Source organism: Rhinichthys klamathensis, unplaced genomic scaffold, assembly GCF_029890125.1.
Source record: "Rhinichthys klamathensis goyatoka isolate OS25496 unplaced genomic scaffold, OSU_Roscu_1.1 h1tg000213l_1, whole genome shotgun sequence".
In the NCBI taxonomy this organism is placed as follows: Eukaryota; Metazoa; Chordata; class Actinopteri; order Cypriniformes; family Leuciscidae; genus Rhinichthys; species Rhinichthys klamathensis.
The window spans coordinates 351,804-372,329 of NW_026606738.1; the positions used below are offsets into that span (position 1 = coordinate 351,804).

At 40.8% G+C, this 20,526-nt stretch overlaps 1 protein-coding gene across 3 annotated transcripts in view; it reads left to right on the top strand.

Annotated features, from left to right (window-relative positions):
* smg1 (SMG1 nonsense mediated mRNA decay associated PI3K related kinase) overlaps positions 1-20,526 on the top strand; it is a 58,503-nt gene that overhangs the window by 26,143 nt on the left and 11,834 nt on the right. For all 3 annotated transcript variants that reach the window (XM_056264023.1, XM_056264024.1, XM_056264025.1), the window contains exons 37-54: positions 1,442-1,662; positions 1,755-1,909; positions 2,028-2,250; positions 2,351-2,597; positions 6,334-6,563; positions 11,119-11,367; positions 11,466-11,604; positions 12,503-12,612; positions 12,701-12,919; positions 16,799-16,992; positions 17,139-17,311; positions 17,409-17,688; positions 18,311-18,583; positions 18,722-18,956; positions 19,060-19,286; positions 19,375-19,531; positions 19,701-19,890; positions 20,016-20,488. In XM_056264023.1, the coding sequence (XP_056119998.1) occupies positions 1,442-1,662; positions 1,755-1,909; positions 2,028-2,250; positions 2,351-2,597; positions 6,334-6,563; positions 11,119-11,367; positions 11,466-11,604; positions 12,503-12,612; positions 12,701-12,919; positions 16,799-16,992; positions 17,139-17,311; positions 17,409-17,688; positions 18,311-18,583; positions 18,722-18,956; positions 19,060-19,286; positions 19,375-19,531; positions 19,701-19,890; positions 20,016-20,488 (3,995 nt within the window). The remainder of the gene's footprint in view (positions 1-1,441; positions 1,663-1,754; positions 1,910-2,027; positions 2,251-2,350; positions 2,598-6,333; positions 6,564-11,118; positions 11,368-11,465; positions 11,605-12,502; positions 12,613-12,700; positions 12,920-16,798; positions 16,993-17,138; positions 17,312-17,408; positions 17,689-18,310; positions 18,584-18,721; positions 18,957-19,059; positions 19,287-19,374; positions 19,532-19,700; positions 19,891-20,015; positions 20,489-20,526) is intronic.

Below are 20,526 nucleotides of genomic sequence, written 5' to 3' on the forward strand. Positions count from 1 at the left end.
CACCCGACTTCTTGACACAGTTTCATCATTCTCAATCGACAAAACTGGACTGATAGACATTCAACGACTGCTCAAATTAGACTAACGGTCGACCAGAAGAAGAAAAAAAAGAGCAGCGCTCAGTGCCTCTTTTATTTTTACTTTACTTTTTTGTGTTGTGATTGGTGACATGTGTTGTCTCCTATGGACAAGTGTTACAAATTAGCAATTTTGCTATAACACTGAAAACAAGGTATCTGGTCCGTCCAATGCTGTTGTTATGTCCATATCAAATAAATAAATAAATAAATAAAATTCTGCAGGCTTTTTTAAAATGTGCAGCACCCCTATTGTAGACAATTTAAAAAATGCGCTGACTTTAAGACAGCTTTGGTGGACACGCAGCCAGTGGTGCAAAGAGTATTAAAAAACTGTACTTAAGTAAAAGTATTACTACTTAAAGGGTTAGTTTACCCACAAATGAAAATTCTGTCAGTAATTACTCACCCTCATGTTGTTCCAACCCCATAAGTCTTTCGTTCATCTTCGGAACACAAATGAAGATATTTTTGATTAAATCTGAGAGCTGTCGCGGTCCTCCATAGGCTTCTATTGTAATTGTAATTAAAGCATTGTTAAAGAGGGCAAGCTTTACCACTCAACTGAATTGTGTGTGTGCATTTTAGACACTTAACTTACATTGTTCTTGCTCCTTCCATGCAATAACTGTGTCCTTGTATGAGCCGAGTTTTTTATTTACTTCAACTGCTCAGTGCTCTAGTAAATGGTAAATGGACGGCATTTATATAGTGCTTTCAACAGACCCATGGCCACCAAAGCGCTTTACATTTGCCTTGCATTCACCCCATTCATTCACTCATTCATACACCGCCGGATATCAACAGTAATACTAATATCAATGGTATGACCCAGTTCAATTTAAATTCACAATATGAGCATAGCTCACTTACATTCACTAAAATATTGAAACGTTAGCGATTCTGATTCAAAACGCGAGCGCCAGTGATTGACTGTCAAAGTGCGGATTGAACCTCCCAGATGAACTGGAAGTTTGATTGGTTTTGCACCCGAGTCAGACCTGTCTGTTATTGGCTGAAGCGCAGGGCTCCACCGCAGTAGTTTGAAAAGTGTCTGTCAAATGTCAGCTCGCCCTGTTGCTCTGTTGGCACCTTTGTCAAAGTACTTTGTACTTTTGGTGAAAAAAAATGTAGCGAAGTTGAATTCATTTTATTCAAGTCAAGTAAAAGTACCACAATTTATTTATACTCAAGAAAGTAGAAAAAAAAAAAAAATCTACTCAAGTACTGTACCAAAAGTATTTGTAATTAGTTACTTTTCACCTCTGCACACAGCCTTAAACATCCAATCAGTTTGCCGTTTAGGGGTTGTATATTCAAGTTTAGCCTCTTTGAAAAAAAAAAAATGTTTTCACCTCTGCCAGGTAATAAGCTGCCATCATCCCTGCCAACCCTGCTGGGGAACATGCAGGGAGAGGCTCTTTGTGGAGGTGGGAGTGAGGCGGGCAGTGGGCCGACTTCTCAGGAGAGCAACCGCGGGGAGGAGATGGTGATGTATTCTAGCGAGGACCAAGCCATGATGCAGGACTGCTACAGCAAGATCGTAGACAAGCTCTCCTCTGCCAACCCCACCATGGTGCTGCAGGTATTACAGAAAGGACTTTACTGTTCTGTAAGTGTGTGATTGTGTTAAAGGCCGTTGTGTAAGAGTTGTTATGTTGGTTCTTGTGTGTGCAGGTGCAGATGTTGGTGGGTGAGCTGAGGAGGGTCACTCTGCTCTGGGACGAGCTCTGGCTGGGGGTCTTGCAGCAGCAACATATGCATGTTTTGCGCAGGATTCAACAGCTGGAGGACGAGGTGAAAAGAGTTCAGAACAACAACACTCTGCGCAAGTGAGTCATGACCCTGGAAATCGATATAGAAGAAACTTCATTACTGAGTGTGACTCTTGCCTTTCTGAAAATCATTTAAATTCTTAATCCCCTTTTCTTTCTTGTGGTTGTGTTTTAGGGATGAGAAGGTGGCTATTATGAGAGAGAAGCATTCTGCTCTGATGAAACCTGTGGTTTTTGCACTGGATCATGTACGCAGTATCACGGCTGCTCCAGCGGAGACTCCTCATGAGGCATGGTTTCAGGAGACGTACGGAGAGTCCATCCACAATGCTCTAGAGAGACTAAGGAACCCTCTTAATCCAGCCAATCCTGCCAGCAGTTGGGTGCCCTTTAAACAGGTTAGGACAGCTGTGTGATCAAGAGTTCTGATGGTATGAGGAAAGGCTGATATGCATGCTCTGCATTTCACATTTTGTAATTCTACCTGTCCTGTCACAGATCATGCTGAGTTTGCAGCAGAGGGCGCAGAAAAGAGCCAGTTACCTTCTAAAGCTGGATGAAATCAGCCCGCGCCTGACTGCCATGGCCAACACCGAGATGGCGCTACCAGGGGAGGTGTCTGCTACAGATGCAGTCACCATCCAGAGTGTAGGCAACACCATCACAATCCTGCCAACTAAAACCAAACCCAAGAAGCTCTACTTCTTAGGCTCTGATGGCAGAACCTATCCTTACCTGTTCAAAGGTATGAATAAGTGAGAACATGGGTAAGAACATCACTCAAAAATGAAAATTCATCATTTAATTTACCCTCTTGTTGTTCCAAACCCACACGACTTACAGTATGTTCATCTTTCAAACACAAATAAAAGGGGCCTTCGCACCGGATAGTTCTAGGAACTAACCACCAGGGTGGTTCCTCGAGAACTAATGGTTCCCCTAGGAATGTTTTCTGGTTGCATTCGCACCGCCAGTAGGGACTCCAAAGTGACGTAAGCCATTTAAAAATAATAATAATTTTGACTGCTCTGAGCACGCCTGAGCAAATAAACAGTGCTCGCATTCTCCTTGTTCATTAGTTTGCGATAGGGATGTCCCGATCCGATCACGCGATCGGAAATCGGGCCCGATGACGTGCTTTCAGACTCGATCGGAATCGGACGTTACCTCCAGATCAGGACTCGGATATATGTAAATTAGGGTGTAACGCGGTACATGTATTCGTAATTATTGAACCGTTTCGGTACGAGGCTTCCGGTTCGGTACGCATACAAACCGAACGATTCCTAGGACCATTTTTCCTGCAGACAAAATCCGCGCTGGCGCGATCACCACAACGTTGCGCAACATCAAATGGCAAACGTAATGAAAGCAGAACGAAACTGCGCTACTCATTATGTTGTGCTTAACGGGCCGTTTATCAGTTCGGACCAGCAACATCTGTGCAGCGCGAGATCAAGCGACACTGTGCTAAGAGATCCAGTGAAGAAAACATTTGAATTCGCCACTGAAGTACCGTAATTCCTCAAATAAAGACCGGTATTCAAATAAACGCCGGGCCTCTGATAGTGGCCGGGGGCGTGGTCAACGCGGACAAATAAAGGCCGGTCTCAAATTAAGGCCGGGGAAAAATTAGTGTACACTCAAAGACGGACTCGCTCAGCGGTTGTCATATCACAACTATTCAGTGTTTTTAACCACATGTTTATTTTAGGTTTCAAACATTTAAATAGATATGATTTATAGCAAAACAATACATTTATAGTTTGTAAAATACACAATGGTGTCTATGGAAGCAGCAATAACAATCCATTCAAATATATTTGGCGACGTGTTTTATTCATATCAGATACACAGTGTAAGTAACTATAAAGTTTACTCTATTCTTCTCCCAGTTCACCGGCCACTTACTTTCATGTATTTCGGGAGAAACTGAAGAATTCACGCGCTGTAACGTAACAAATCCAACCGACAGGAATCTCTGAACTGCGGTGCCCATCTCACGTTACAGATCAAGATAATTTATAAAGGGTTTTAAACGACAAAACAAACTCACTTACACGGATTTGAGAGTCAGAATAGAAGATAGTTGATGACATGGTAAGCAAGTTTGTTAATATTTAGAAATAAAAGCGCTACATCTGTCATACAGCGCTATTTTGGCTGTGGTGAACACGTGCCAAGCATGACGCGTCACCATGGAAACTTGGCTGGCGGGCGGGCGGGGATCGCGAATTAGAAATAAAGGCCTGCCTCTAATAAAAGCCTGCTTCAAATAAAAGCCGGCTACCATCTGCAGTTCAGGTAAATAAAGGCCCCGGTCTTTATTTGAGGAATTACGGTAATAACATCGCTGCGAGATCTTGTGAGAAGCATTCACATTTCTCCCTTATTAACCGTAGATCTCTATTAGATCAAACAGCGCTGACGTGGACACCAGGAGAAACATTGTGCCGTGAATAAACATGGATTTAATGTTGCACTTCAAAACTCAAATATTATGTAAATATATATTTAAATGTTATTTTTAATCTGATTACCAAAACATTATTTGTTCATCCTTCAAAGATTACCCCCATGTATAAACCTGAAAGTTTCAAGATGTAGGAAAACTCAAACTTATTTAAAAATAGTTTTTCTTTTAATAAATAGGACATTTCTCTGGCATTTCTTTCTTTTTGCTGTATCGTATCGAACCGAACCGCAAACTGTTACACCCCTAATGTATATATATATTCTCATTATTTTTTTATACACTTTTAAAACATTTTTTTGTTTGTTTAGATGCCTGCCGGGTATTTTAAGTTGAGGTGCTATTTGTTTTATATATTAGACTTTTTCTATATTTACTGTTGCACTAAAGTCCAAAAGTGAAGATTTTTTGTTGTTTATTACTTGATTGTTCAAGCTACCTCACAGAAGTGCTCTGTTTATTAACAGAGTTGTTGAATGTTAAAATAAGGTGAATTAAATAAAAAATAAGGAACATCCTGGATCTGTTTTTTCTCTCTTCTTTATTCTTTTTTTATGTATTATATAAGTATCGGATCGGGACTCGGTATCGGTATATACTCAAAATCAAATGACTCGGACTCAGACTCGAGGGCAAAAAAACCTGATCGGGACATCCCTAGTTTGCGATCTGTGTAACAGTCCTGTCTAATATGTTATTAGATAGAACTGTTAAGCCCGGTACACACCAAGCCAATGGTCGGCCATCGGGGCAGTTTTTGTGCGTCGGCCGACTAAGTTTTCTCGGTGTGTTCCGCACCGTCGGCTGAAATTTGTCCTCGTCGGGTTTTTTCCGGCCGATTCGACATGTTGAATCTGCGTCGGGCCGTTGGTGAAGGAGGGAACTCTGATTGGCTGTTCAGCTTAGTGAATGAGTCAGTGCACGAGAATAATACCAAAACAGCAAGCAAAGAAGTCAAAACGGTACAGATAGAAGGCTGTTCTAATGTTTCGTCATCTTACTGGGTGTCCCTTGGCGAATATTTCAATATTAACATGAGCGGAGTGGAATAAAGAAACGGTTTTGAATATCAATCCTGCTAAACACTAAGCACGGACTGTTTTGTTTATGGTTTGTGTATCTGCAGCCTGCAGCGTCGGTTTCCCTTTTTGAATGACGAATATAGATGAATATATCTGCAGAAATAGACAGTTGTCTCATTTACACGCAGGCGCAGAACGCGCATTCTAGCTGACAGTCGCCTGTAGTTCTCTCGGTGTGTTCAAGTGCAGCTTTTTCCCCTGACACAGGTGACAACACAGTATGCTTTCATCAGCACTAGTTCTTTGGCATCGGTTTGGTGTGTCCTGGGCTATATACATAGACAGTATATGAAAAGGTATTAGCGTATGCCGTGTGGTTGATTGTTGCTAGGTGAGCAGAAATACATGTTTCTCTTGGTCCCCACAAAAGTTGCATTGGATTTTCTCCTCAGCGTAAAGGTTAAGAGGCCCATTTATCACTGTTTTCGTAGAGTTAGCTTCTGGAGTAAATATATAGGCTATAATATAATATAGGCTATTTTTTTTTAAATGGCGGGTGCTGATGTTTCGCATGCTTTCAGCCAAACAGCGTATACTAACGTCACGGATAGTTCCTATAGTGCTGGTTTAGACCCTATTCTGAAGTAGGAGCTAAATTAGTTCCTCCAAAAGAATTCCTAGAACTAAAATAGTTCCTAGTTCCTGCGGTGCGAACGCGCCAAAATCCGGGAACTTCCGCCAATGATGAAAAGGTTCCTCCAGATGATACTTTTAATGAAACCTGAGTGATCTCTCTCTCCCTCCATTTAAAGTCCATTCCACTAACACTTTGATGCTCAAAAAGCAATTCATGTGAATCTAGTGGTTTAATCCAAGTCGCTCTTTATGATAATGGTTTGGAACGACATGACCATGAGTAAATGATGACAGAATTTTTATTTTTGCATGAACTATCCATTTAATGCATGCCAATTTCTATGTTTTAGGATTAGAGGACTTGCATTTGGATGAGAGGATCATGCAGTTCTTGTCTATCGTCAACACCATGTTCACTAAGGTGAATCAGCAGGAGAGCCCGAGGTTTCACGCCCGTCATTATTCCGTCACACCGCTAGGCACCAGATCAGGCCTCATTCAGTGGGTGGATGGAGCCACTCCACTATTTGGCCTGTACAAACGTTGGCAGCAGCGTGAGGCTGTGGTCCAAGCCCAGAAGGTGAGAGAGAAAATTAACATAATACGCTTCTGAAATTTGTTTACATAATGTTGGTGCCTGGGTTAACTAAACTAAAATCATTAAAAAAATAAACATTTCCATTTCTGCGTTAACTAAAAAAAAAAAAAAATATTTAAATGTGTAATTGTAATGGGAAGCACTTATAAACCAGCTGTTGTCAACAATAGGGAAGCTTGAAGGTCTTGCTACGGTTTTCCACCAAAAAAACATTTGAAAATGAAGAAATTAAGACCGTACAACTCTAAAATTACAATACTAATATTCAAGGCTGTCAAATAATTCAATAATAATAGTAATTTTTTAATGCTGTTTCACAGTAAGATATTACTACTAGTAATATTTCTTAATACGTTTGAATTCAGAAACATGTTTACATGGAATACTTCAGAATGTATCACCCAAATGTATTTTAGATTTTCTATCTTGTCAAGTTGAAATTTTTTATATAATAATAAAAATTTTATGGATTGTGATATTGACCTTGTTTTGCCATGCAAATAGCCCTGATGCTAAGGCGTTAAAGTATTAAACAAACAAACTCATTTTGTTTGATATTTATTGTTAATTATAATCATAATAAATATATAATTATTAATATTTTCTAGTCATTGATATATTTTTTGCCAAATTGTGCAGCCCTACAATGTACTAGGGGTGGGGGAAAAAATCGATTCTTAGATGCATCGCGACGTGGACGATTCTGAATCGATTCACAAATATCAAAAATCGATTTTCAAAAAACAAAATAATTATACTATATATATATATATATATTTATAATAACGTAATATTGACGGAACGCAAAAGACTGAACTCTGAAGCGCGGAAGTGCAGTGCCCGGACCGTCTGTGGCGTGCTCATAACAGACACACGATGGCTGAGCGCGAAATCCAAACACCCTCCTCGTTAGAAGCTGACGTGTGGAAATATTTTGGCTTCAATGAAGTTGAAGGGGGAAAGGAGCTGGACAAGAGCCACGCTATTTGTAAGCTTTGTAGAATACAATATTTCGGAAACACGACAAATATGAGAAGCCATATGACACGTTTCCACCCAGAGGAGGAAAACACTCGGCTGTACCGGTCGTTGTTATATTATTAATTTACTATAAGTATGCTGCTAGTTCAGGCACACATTTATTTTCCTGTTGGTTCTTTGTAGGGATGCACCGATCCACATTTTTTCACTTCCGATCCGATCCCGATACCTGAATTTGGATATCGGCCGATACCGATACTTTTCCGATACCAGAGCTGTGTTTGCTTTAATATTATTATTATCATTATTGTTGATTTTATATGATGCTGAAATAAACTCCTCTCTACAGGCAAGTATGATATGTACGCATGTATGCATGTATGTCAATATATATATATATTAGGGGTGTCCCCGACTAAGGATTTTCATAGTCGAATCAGATTCGTCAGGTCCTGCCTATAGTCGACTAATAGTCGAATCATGTGTGGGCGGGGGCGGGGCTTTAACATTTTAAAGCCGCGATGTACAGAACATCACACAAAGATAAAGAAGAAAATTTATAAAAACATTTTGGATCAATAAAACTAAGAAATAACATAAATAACTGCAGAAAGGCCACACTGCAGATAGGATTTGCATTTCACATGCAAATCAAATTAAATCGGCTGAATTGCCTGTACGAGCATGCTCTATGTAGGCCTACAGCGCAACATCGATGCACTGAAAAATAATCAACAATTAAGAACATAATATACTTTTATAATAAATAAAAATACAAAACGAAATAAGTCAGAATCAAATCACAAGAAGCAGAACAAATGTGTGCAAAATGCCTAAAGTGCAGGGGAACAAAATTCAAAACACAAGTCACAAATAGTTAAATTAGATCACCCTGAGTGATCAATTAATAAAATAAAAATAAAGAAATTATTAAAATAACGAAAGTATGGCCAGGATGGTCAACTTTGTCTTTTTAACTGCAGAAACAACAATAAACGCTAAACTGGAGCGGCAGTCTTTTTAGCTAAACGTGTTCACAGTATCCAAAAATCAAATTAGAACCGGCTGAAATGTTTTGAAATCACTTATTCATACCTGATCGAAAAAACTAAATCCAGTCTTTCACTCGGCCTGTGTCCGTTTGAGTACGTCTTTTCAAATTGTGTGCGCGGATAAAATACATTCTAAAACGCTTAACGTGAAAAACGCTTAACGGCTTTGTCCTAAAACTGTTATATTAAAAGATCAAATTCTGTACACACCTTATTAATAAAGCATACTATATAGCTTACAGAAAAGCAGATGAGCCCAGAATATGAACGCAACGCGTTTTATTATAACTTAGGCTACGTTAAGCATTTTCCTCCCATAGAAAACCGTTAAAGAAAAAGCTTTACGTGACTTTCAATAGGAGAAACGCGTTGCGTTCATATTCTGGGTTCATCTGCTTATCTGCACATAGAATGGTTTCTTAAGGTGTGTAGCCTAGTGTGTACATACATTAAGCACGTAAAAGTGCCATTTAAGCGTTTTAAAAGCTTTTTTCACGTTAAGCGTTTTAGAACGTCCCGAGGAAAACCAGCCTGGTAACGTTGGCCGGCAGAAGTGCTTTCCTGATGCTGAATCCAGCCTTGGAGAATATCCTTTCTGATGGTGTGCATCTTTAGATTGTCTTATCCCAGACATTTTTAAAGATTTAAATCCCTGCCGACAAGACGCTCCTCTGTCGGTCACGGATCGAAAGTGAAACTTAAATCTGTCACGGGGTGTTTGGATTTATTCACCCTGCGCGCACGTTAAAATATTTATTAAAAGCTTCTTTCTTTGCACATTTTTATCGACAGCATTATCATAATAGGCTGTATATTAACATATTGACAGAAAACCAGTAGTTCTATGTGAAATCAGACATTGAGCACACTCATATAGCCAAAATGACATAATCCTCGTTTAATAACACATCTGCGAAGATTCGACCGTGAGATTGGTAGTCGAATCAGGCTCCTCCTATCGAAGCATCGAATCTTCGACTATTCGGGGTCACCCCTAATATATATATATATATATATATATATATATTAAACAATAGATAAACAAAAGATAGACAATTAAACAAAGATACACATTATACAGGCCTACACAGTGCTTTAATTTCAGGAAGGTCTACTAACATTATTCAGGTATGGTCTAAAAATAATTATAATAAAGTAATCAAAAGTAAAATAGCACTGCAAAGTTTATCATAGATAGATTTATGCTTATTAAAGCTAAAGTTATTCATTCAAGAGCTGTGAGTGATTTTCTCTTTGCCTTTTGTTGTTTGATTCTCAGTAATGGAGCAATCGTCAGCATGTTTATTAGACTGCTTCCCCTTTAAGAACGAGTGCACCATATTTTCTCCCAACTATTTCCATAACTACGTCCATTTTAGACAAACTGTTTAAGTGAATCTCCAAGCCGGTCATTTTGACATTTTTGTGTAGGCTACATTTGATCGTTTAGACGTGCATATGAAGCCCAAAGTATAATGTGCTTGTCTCGTTGCGGTCTGTTTCGGAGCGCGCGACGCGGGAACAGCTTCTCTTGCGCAGATTTTTGTGCTTTTAATAGCTTTTTTTATTATTAAAAGCGTCCCGCAATTTAGCAACAGTAGAGACTGCATTTTACAACAATCACCGATCATGCTGATGGGCTGTCGTGTTGTGCGCGCTGTGGCACCGCGTGAGAGATCTCTCTCTTTCTCTTCTGGACTGCGAATAGCAAACATGCATCACAGACAAATGGTTTAATTAATACGGCTTTGCAAACATTGCATTTTGCTGTCTTGCTCTGCTGTGGTGTTTCCAGTGTGAAGTATTTCCACCATAGGATTTCCACACAGCGAACATGTTGGCAGCTCAATGCTATCCTGCTAGCTGGCTGCAAACTGCGGAATGGATTTCCTGAGGGGGGGTCTCTGTGTCTCATTGAGCCGCACCTCCGTTCAGGATATCCATTCCACAGTTTGCAGCCAGCTAGCAGACTAGCCGGCGGGCCGCAGGAATCACTTTTGGAGTCGTTTCAGCAGACTACGTTAAAGCGGAGACATGGCTCATGGATATCGGATATCTCCGCAGGTTGGATCGGGAAAATCCGATACGTGAATTACGCTGGTATCGGTCCCGATACCGATACTGGATCGGATCGGCCCCATCCCTAGTTCTTTGCAATGTTAATAAAATATATTGTACATTAATTCTTTATGGGTCATTACTTGGTACCTTTAATGCAAAGTATTTATAGTCACACACACACACACACACAAAAAAAGATTCCGATAATCGCTTTAGCATCGAATCGCAGCCCTCTGAATCGTAATCGAATCGTGAGGTGCCTAGAGATTCCCACTCCTACAATCTATAGCTTTTTTTTTAAAGCATTTTAAATGAAAATAAAAATGTGTATATGTATGGGTTTTTTCCCCAATCACTTATGTTACTGCACCTGACTATGTTATGGACATTTATGTGTTAATTTAAACATTTTGACCAACTGTAGTACCGTTTCTTAAATTTAGGCACAGGACTCCTTACAGCAGCCTCAGAATCTTCCCATGGTCCCACGCCCTAGTGAGCTCTACTACAGTAAGATCGGTCCTGCCTTAAAGGCTGTCGGCCTTAGTTTGGATGTGTCGCGCCGTGATTGGCCATTGAGTGTCATGAGAGACGTTCTACGAGAGCTGATGGAGGCCACGCCCCCTAACCTCTTGGCAAAGGAGCTCTGGTGCTCCTGTACCACCCCCAGTGAGTGGTGGAGCGTGACTCAGGTTAGAGGAACCACTATTCACATGTCCTACTCATAACCATGTTCGGCACAGTTAGACCAAATTTATCATACTATAACAATCTTGGGTGTCTCATTTAGTCTTATGCCAGATCCACTGCTGTGATGTCGATGGTGGGATATATCATTGGATTGGGGGATCGTCACCTTGACAATGTGCTGATTGATATGACGACAGGCGAGGTGGTGCATATTGACTACAATGTCTGTTTTGAGAAGGGTGAGTGCTTGTTCATTTGTGAATGTCCAAACACTTCATTGTCCAAACACTTCATTCGCACAGACATTTAACCCTCTGGGGTCCTTCATTTCAGAGTCACACTCAGGACCTTCGGGTCCAAATGGGCCGGAAGGGTGGGATTAATATTTATTTTAAAAAAAAAAATCTTTTTTTTTTTTTTACTTGTTTTTTATAATATTTTCTTCTCTTTTTTGGTGTTTTGAGATAATTTCAAAAATAAAAATGATTTATAATTAATATTAATGCAATAATTATGACCCATTTTTTCCCCATTGAATATAATAGAAATTAAAAAAAAAAAAAAAAAATTATTTTTTTTATTTTTAAAGCTGTATTTCATTTTAGAGTCAAGCCTAGGCCTCATGAAAGCAATTTTTGAAATGAGATGGATGCCATCTGGTGGACAAACTGAGCATTTTAAAAATTCAAAACCCATATGTAATCTGAATTTATTAGTGTGTATGTGTATAAAAGTGTGTTTGTGTGTGTGTGGATGTGTCTGTTTTGCACTCTTGATGTTTTATAGATTCACCCCTTCACTGTTGTGCGCTTTTTTTCTGGATCGTGGCTGATTTGTAGTTTGTACGCACAAAATAACTCTGTATTTTCACATTTTTGCCAATTTCCCATTCATTTCCTATGCGGGTCCATTTGGACCTGAAGGTCCTGAGTGTGACTATTTTTTTTACAACCACTTAGACTATTCAAATCCTGTCCCCAATTTTTTGGGGTGTTCATATGCCAAGTACCAACAAAGTCACCAAATTTCGGACCATTCCGATAAAGCAATGATTTAAAAAAAAAAAAATATTTAAATGCTTCGGGTCCATTTGGGCCGAAGGACCCCAGAGGGTTAAATACTTCCTTATCCTGACAGGAAAGAGCTTGAGAGTACCAGAAAAGGTTCCTTTCCGTATGACCCACAATATTGAGACCGCTTTGGGGGTCACAGGAGTGGAGGGTATCTTTAAGCTGTCCTGTGAACAGGTGAGTTTTTTTTTTTTTTTTTTTTTTATTAATGTAATGTCTAATTTAGAAAGTGCATACAAATTTGGACTGTGTCCTTCCCTTTCAGGTGATCCAGATAATGCGGCGTGGTAGGGAGACCCTCTTGACTCTTCTAGAGGCATTTGTGTATGACCCCCTGGTGGATTGGACAGCAGGTGGTGAGGTGGGCTTTGCAGGAGCTGTGTACGGAGGAGGTGGCCAGCAGGCAGAGAACAAGCAGAGCAAGAGAGAGATGGAGAGAGACATCACACGTAGCCTCTTCTCTTCCCGTGTGGCTGAGATTAAGGTAAGAATTTTGCAAGTGCAAATTGTACAGAAATGCACATTGACCACTTAAATGTGAGGAATGTAGTTTTTTCATTTTATGCTGCTTGCAGCTCATGGAATTGCTAAAATTATTAATTTTTCATTGGTCGGACTTAGTCCAATTACAAATTGTTGTCATTGGTTGAGCCATGTTTCTGTATCACTTTTTAAAGGGGGAATCAACCTACTAATTGATTAATTATTATAGATGAATTATTCAGGGCTCAACAATAAGGATGGCCCAGGCCCAGCATGAAAGACACTCGGGCCAGTTGACGCAACTGTCACTTGCCCAATCGGGCCAGTGCTGCATCTTCACGGAAGTTGATCATTTGCGCATTAAGCCTTGCCAATTTAAATATTCAAGCGCACATAGACGTGAAAGTATCCACTTTTCTCAGTTTGGTACTCGCGTGCTGTGTGATAACTAAGTTTTGTGTGTGACCCAACTAGGGCTGCACGATTAATCGGAAAAAAATCACGATCTCGATTCAAACATAAATGCGATCTCATTTTTTAATGATGGCGATTCACTTCCGTGTATTTCCCTGCATTCAGATCATGCTGCATTCACGCGTTATATTGGTCACACTCACACAATAACAAAACACTATTAATTCACCAATCAATCATACGGCCGTTTCATCAGTTCCGTCGGTGTATGAATGAGTGAATGGGTGAATGTGAGGCAAATTGTAAAAGCGCTTTGGTGGCCATTGGGTCTGTGAAAGCGCTATATAAATGCAGTCCATTTACCATCAGGGAATGTCTAAATTAAAGTTGATGCACGTGAGCAGCGCATATTTTTTTGGGCTTGCATGTTAATCAATGAGTGCATTCACACCAGGAGCAGTGCGTGAGCAGCAGTGAAACGTGGGTTTTGGCACTTTGCTGCACTGCTCACGCTCAAAGTGAAAGCACACTTTTGATGGACAAAATAAATATGATTTCACACAAAAAGTAATTTCACACAGAATAAGCATGTCTAGTCAGTTTTAACAAGAACTGAAGTAGGCAAAAAAAGAAAATGAAGACTGAAAAATATTTATAGAAGATTTAGGCTACCCATTTAAACTTGTTTTTAATTATTCAGTTTGGGTGAAAGTATGGTGTATTATAAAAAAAAGCTAAAGTAAACTAGCCAGAAAATATTATATATAGCCTACACTTTCTTTTAGTTCATGTAATACACAGACAGCTACATAGGCTAGCACAACCCCAAAACACCAGCTTAAACAATTTTTTAAAAATTGGTTACTGCACTTTATTATACTGTATGTCCTGTGTGTTTTTGTTTTTGTACTTGAGTGCAATACATTTTGGATGAAAAAATGAGAATCGTGTAAGAGAATCGTGATCTCAATTCCCATGGAGAAAAATCGTGATTCACATTTTAGCAAGAATCGTGCAGCCCTAGACCCAACATGCATTTAAAACTCGTGCCCGGAACACCGTGTCTCTCAGCACGCGAATACTCTTTCACGTCTTCCTGAGCTCAGCTTGCACGGACATATTCACACAAAAATTGCCTGTTTTGTCCGGTATCATCGTAAACAATATCGGTTATGTCTTTTTAGTGAACTTAAACGTGAGATGAGATGCATGTGTAGTGTCCGTGTAGCTTTTAAAGTGACAGCAGCCGTATAGTAGTGATGCACGGGCCGACTCGTAACCCGCGGACCCTGCGGGTAACCCGCGGGTCGGGTTGGGGCGGGTAAAGAAATTGTCACTTTATTTGCGGGGCGGGTTGGGGTGGGTCATTATTATTGTTTTTTTAATCCATGTATGTTGCTTGCAATTTCCAGCCTATATTAAATATTTGGGAATATCTATTTTCGTATTTTATTAGGTTATTTGATAAGGCTACAATACGAATGCCGTAGCAACTTAACTTGCGTGAGGTCCATAAACCTTTGGCGTCACGTGACACGTCACGAAAGCGGCGCGCCAAGCAGCTCCCGCCACCAGCCACGACAACAACAACAACGGAGAAATAAAATTGAAGATGGAAGACGAGGTGTGGGAGAAATTGAGGTCGGGAATTTACCTGATTAAATTGAAAAGAAAAATAAGGTTAGGCTGCTAAATCTAATGTTTGGGAGCTGTTCTCAGAATATAGTTGCAGCAGAAGACAACAGTAGCTAGATCGGCTACCTGAAGTGCAACTCGTGTGGAAAATATAACTTACAAACAGTAGTGCCACAAAACGGGCACTTCCAGCATGTCAAGACATTTGTGGGGGGTCTAAGAAATATGAAATGGTTTAGCCTATTAGATTAATACAAACTCTGCTTTGTAAATGTTGAAAATGTTTATTAGTATCTTATTAATATGACCTGATTTATGATTCATAGGCCTATTCATAATCGTCTCTTGTTGCCAGTTTACAGGGCGGTGTTTCCAAGCACTTTCAGGCTGAAATAAAGGCTGTTTTCATTTACATTACAATGCCTAGTAGTATGTCTATTTAACGATCGCGGGTGCGGGGCGGGGCGGGTTGTAAAAATAGATACAGTGGTGCGGTGCGGGCTGGGGCGGGCCAAATCATTTCATAAAAGCGGGACCCGCGGGTTGGGAAAAAAGCCGACCCGTGCATCACTACCGTATAGCCCTTCTGCTGTATGTTTGTTAAGCAAACAAAAGATGGGAAAAATGCTCACTGCTCTTTAATCTATATTTATACAGCAAAGACCATGCAGTGATATTTTAAATTTGCTTACTATTTCTGTACATAAAAATGACACTCAAACTGGTTTATATCCTCACAAAATGTTAACTATTATAATTTATCACACAGCTCTATATATAGTGTTGGATATAAATTATATACTTATATGCTATATAGAAAATCTCAACTGCCTGATTTATTTCATCACAAAATGCCCGCTCTTTATATAAAGTTGCATATACAAGTACAGTATACTCGTGTAGTGTGATTTATAGCAAATTGCTTCTGCTTGATTGCTTGTATCGTCACAAAATTGTATTATCGCCCAGCTCTAATGTGCTAAATGTGGCTATAAGGCATTAAGATATTAAGAAGATATTAAGATGTTATAAACATTAAAGGTGCCATATGTAAAAATTGAGGTAAAAATATCCAACAAATGAGCTACACGTATCAAAAGAATGAGAAGAAATAAATGCAATGATGTCATTAAAAAAATGACAAGTTATAGTGCTGCCGAGATATAAACCTGAATTAGCATGCTAAATTACTAGCCCCGGCCCGGCCGGTGTCATAATACCAGTTTCGGCCATGGGAGGCGGTATGCGGGCAACACACATAACCACCAGCCAAACTCCAATACACGAATAACTCGCACGGCTTGTGGGCGTACTTGAACCTGATGTCAATCGCGTCTATATGAGACCGGCCATTATAATTTAGTGTTGAGATGTTGTTCATTGAGTCTCTAATCTCTAAAAATCTCCAAATGAACTGCGGTCTTACGATCGTGTCAATTGATTTGATTAATATGCGCGAGGGAGAGAGAGAGCAGGAGGACTGCGCTCGTGTTGTTTGAAGACGTGAGAGTGCGCGCGCGCGGCCGGGGCTCTCTCTCTCTCTCTCTGCTCGTTATGAGCGCCCTGTCAAGCGCAGCAGTCATTCTATTCTACATCACTCACCGATCAAAATAGGCTTTGGCGGGACAAAGCGGACGATTTGACGGTTTTAGAAGATTAACAACCCGAAACTAAAAAACAGACAAGAGTAGGCGAACTTTCTGGAGGTATACTGCCCCCATCTGGTATGGAATATGTGGATTTTGAAATGATTTTTTTACACAAGGCATCTTTAACCTATAAAGCTGCTTTGAAAACCATGTACTTAAAAAAATTTCTTCTTGTTTTTCAGGTGAACTGGTTTAAGAACCGTGATGAGATGACTGGTGTACTGCCGCAGGTTGAGGAAGCCGTGGAGGAGTACCTGAGCCTGCAGGAGCAGCTCACACAGGTAGAGAAAGTGCAGGGCAAGGTGCTGGAGGAGATGGAGTTCCTGGAAGATGCCGATACCAGAGCAGATCATCCCATCCACTCCCTGGAGCACAGGTCAGCAGATGAGACCGCCAAAGAGTTTTTGGGAAGGAATCGTGTTGTGCTGTTCATGATTATTGCTTGATAATTAATCATTATTGTAGATTTGATGGGACGGATTAAAGGTTCTCATTCTTATTCTTTCTCCTGTCCCTTTTCAGATACTCTGAGCACACTCAGTTGCAGTCCAGGCAGAGGACTGTACAGGATGCCATTCAGGGGAAGTTGTCAGATCTGGATCAGTGGATTTCTCAGTATCAAGCTGCCTTTGCTAGTTTAGAGGCCACCCAGCTTGCCAGCCTCCTCCAGGAGATCACTAGCCCTATTGATTTAGGTACAGAATTTGTTTTGAGCTTCTTTTACTGAATATGAACTGAAATTTGATGATAAGCAAACTTCCAATTTGTTCTTTTGGTCCTTTTAAACTGCAGGTCCACCCAGCTATGTGCCAGCAACATCTTTCTTGCAGAATGCAGGCCAAGCACATCTGATCAGCCAGTGTGAAGCACTGGAGGCGGAGGTGAGCGCTCTGTTACAGCAGCGGCGCTCTCAGCTGCGTGGCTGTCTTGAGCACCTGCACAGCTACGCCACTGTTGCCCTGCTGTACCCCCGTGCAGTGTTGCACAGGCACAGAGTTCACACATGGAAACAGTGGATGGAGGAGCTGGTGTGTGACATGACTGTCGAGCACTGCCAGACCGTCTATCATCAGTAAGTGCATTTACCAACTGTTCCCTATCAGTCAAAAGACATGCTGGAAACTTGTTGGCTGCTTTTCCTTCCCTTTGAGGTCGGTAAGATAAAAAAAAAAAAAAAGATAAAAAAAAACATTTTTTTAAAAAGTCTTTTAAGGCTCACCAAGGTAAAAAGAAAACATTAATATTTTGAAATATTATTTCAAAGTAGTTTAATATCTATTAAATTGCAGTTTATTCCTGTGATGCAAAACTGAATTTTCATCATCATTACTCAAGTTTTCAGTGTCACATGATCCTTCAGAAATCATTCTAATATGCTGATTTGATTTTCAGGAAAAAAAAAAAATCTTCCTCCAATATAATCTCAAAAGCTTTTATCTGAAATAGAAATATTTTGTAACCTTTTAAAACAGTTTCACTTTTGATCAATTTGTTATTAATTAATACAAATCTTACTGGCCCCAAATTTATTCGGTCGTGTATATCAGGATTCCCATGTCCTGGAAATATCAAATGCATTAATTGTAATCATTTTTAAATTTTCAATCACAAAGGTTTCTGTGACTTTTCCCTTTTCATTTTCATGATATTTAATGATTACTCAAATATAAATTAAAGTTGTCTTTTCTTTTTAGGTATGAAATGCAGTTTGCACCCCAGCCCCCTCCTGCCAATTGTCAGATTTTATCTAGTATTGAGATGGCGCTGCAGCACCATGCAGCAGAAACAAACACTCGGCTGATGCGGCAGGTAGAGCGTCTGAAGGCAGAGGGTGCTGGCGTGCCTGTGTGTGAGGAGCAGCTCCAGGAGATTGAGCGATGTATCAAAGTCTTCCTGCATGAGGATGCCGAGCTTGGCTCCTTCAGCCTGGCCGGCATCATCGTCTCTGCACTCTGTGCCCTCACTAGGTCTGAATCTGTATTTAAAAAAAAAAAAAACTTACAAGAATTGTGAAAACCACATTTGTTAAGATTTTTTTCTTGTCCTCAATGTCCTAATTTGTCCTTAATGGATTAAAGGATACTGTATGTTTCTGTCCTTTGCAGGCGTAACCTGGTGATGGAGGGAGCAGCAGCCAGTGCCGGAGAGCAACTGGTGGAACTGACATCCCGTGATGGCGCCTGGTTCCTGGAGGAGCTCTGCAGTATGAGTGGGAACATCACATGCCTTGTGCAACTGTTGCAGCAGTGCCAGCTTCTGTCACATGACCTGGATATCCTCAGTCCTGCTGAGTCCTCGCAAGTTGTCTACCTGGCCAATGGCGTGTACACCTGTCTACAGGTAAGGATGTTCTCAGTGTTTAATGCTATTCTGTGGTTTCAGTGATTTTTTTTTTTTTTCTTTTTTTTTTTCTCTCAAACATTTTTTTTATTAATATTTGAAGGAGCTCAACACAAACTTCCGTCAGATCATCTTCCCAGAGGCTCTGCGATGCATGCTTAAGGGGGAAAGCACATTAGAGACCATGCTAGCAGAGCTTGATGCACTTATTGATCAGTGCGCAGATGGAGTATCGCTGCAGGGGTTGGGGGAAGTTCTGCAGGCTCACCTTCGTAACACCACCATGGGCCTGGAGGACGATCCGGATGACCACTATCTGGATGTCACTAGGTAACATGAAAAAAAGAAATGTTTACCATACTGTGTGTTGAAGCTGCATTACTTTTAGGATAGACTTATCTTTGTGTTGTCTTGTCAGGGTTCTGCGGGCCCAGTACTCAGAACTGATCCAGCCACGCAGCATGGAGAGCTCTGTGCAGGAAACGCCCAAGATGAGTGCTGGTCAGATGTTATTGGTAGCTTTTGATGGCATGTTTGCACAGCTGGAGACTGCTTTTGGACTTCTGATTGACAAGGTAAAACAACTGATAGTTACCTTAAGGAAAGTCCCTTTTGGATGGGTGTAATGTTGCCTAATATTTGAGTCTGATGGGGGGGGGGGGGGGGGTCCTTTTTTTGTCCTTAGCTGACTGTAGCTTATTTAGATTAGATTTGGGTCTGAATGAATCCTGTTCTCTCATCCAGCTGAACTCTATGGATGTGCCTGCTGCCTGGAGAAAGGTGGATGTGATCCGGGAGTCCAGAGCTACACAGCTCCATTTCTTTGATAATGTTTTGACCAGGCAGGTCTTGGAAGAGATTTTCTTTCTGAAGAGACTCCAGACCATCCGAGACTTCTTCCGTCTGTGTGGATCATTTGCACAGACGCTATCTGGTAAATGGCTAATGATTTTTTTATTTCCTCAATATATTAAGAGTGAAGGATGAATTAATTAATATAAAGTAGCACACAACTGTAGTATGTTCTTGATTTGGCACCCTTCTCACTTTTTTCAACAGGAACATGCCCTACACCCACAGATGAGCCTCCACCCTCTAATGGCCCAGTACCCATAGTGAAGCCCTTGTATCGAGGCTCCACTGTAGTGAGCGAGGACCAGATGATGCGGCCCATCAAAGCCTTCACGGCAGACTTTGTGAGACAGATGCTAATGGGGCTCCCCACCCAGGCTCTGGGCCTAGCCATCTGCAGCACCCTCAGTGCGCTCGGCATGGACCTCATCGCCCAAGTGGAGGCCAAGGACTTTGGCGCTGAGGGGAAAGTTTCTCTAGATGACCTGTGCAAGAAAGCAGTAGAGCAAGGTGTGCAGGCAGGGCGGATATCCCAGCTTCTGCTCAACAGGGCCACAGTGCTGGCCAGCTCCTACGACACGGCCTGGAAAAAACTGGACCTGGTGCGACGTCTGGAGGTCAGCATAGACGCTTGTAAGGTCAGCCTTCAGAGGACTCAGCTTCACATCACAATGTTCCAGGTAAGAACCGGTTCTCTTTCATTCATGAAAAAATGAAC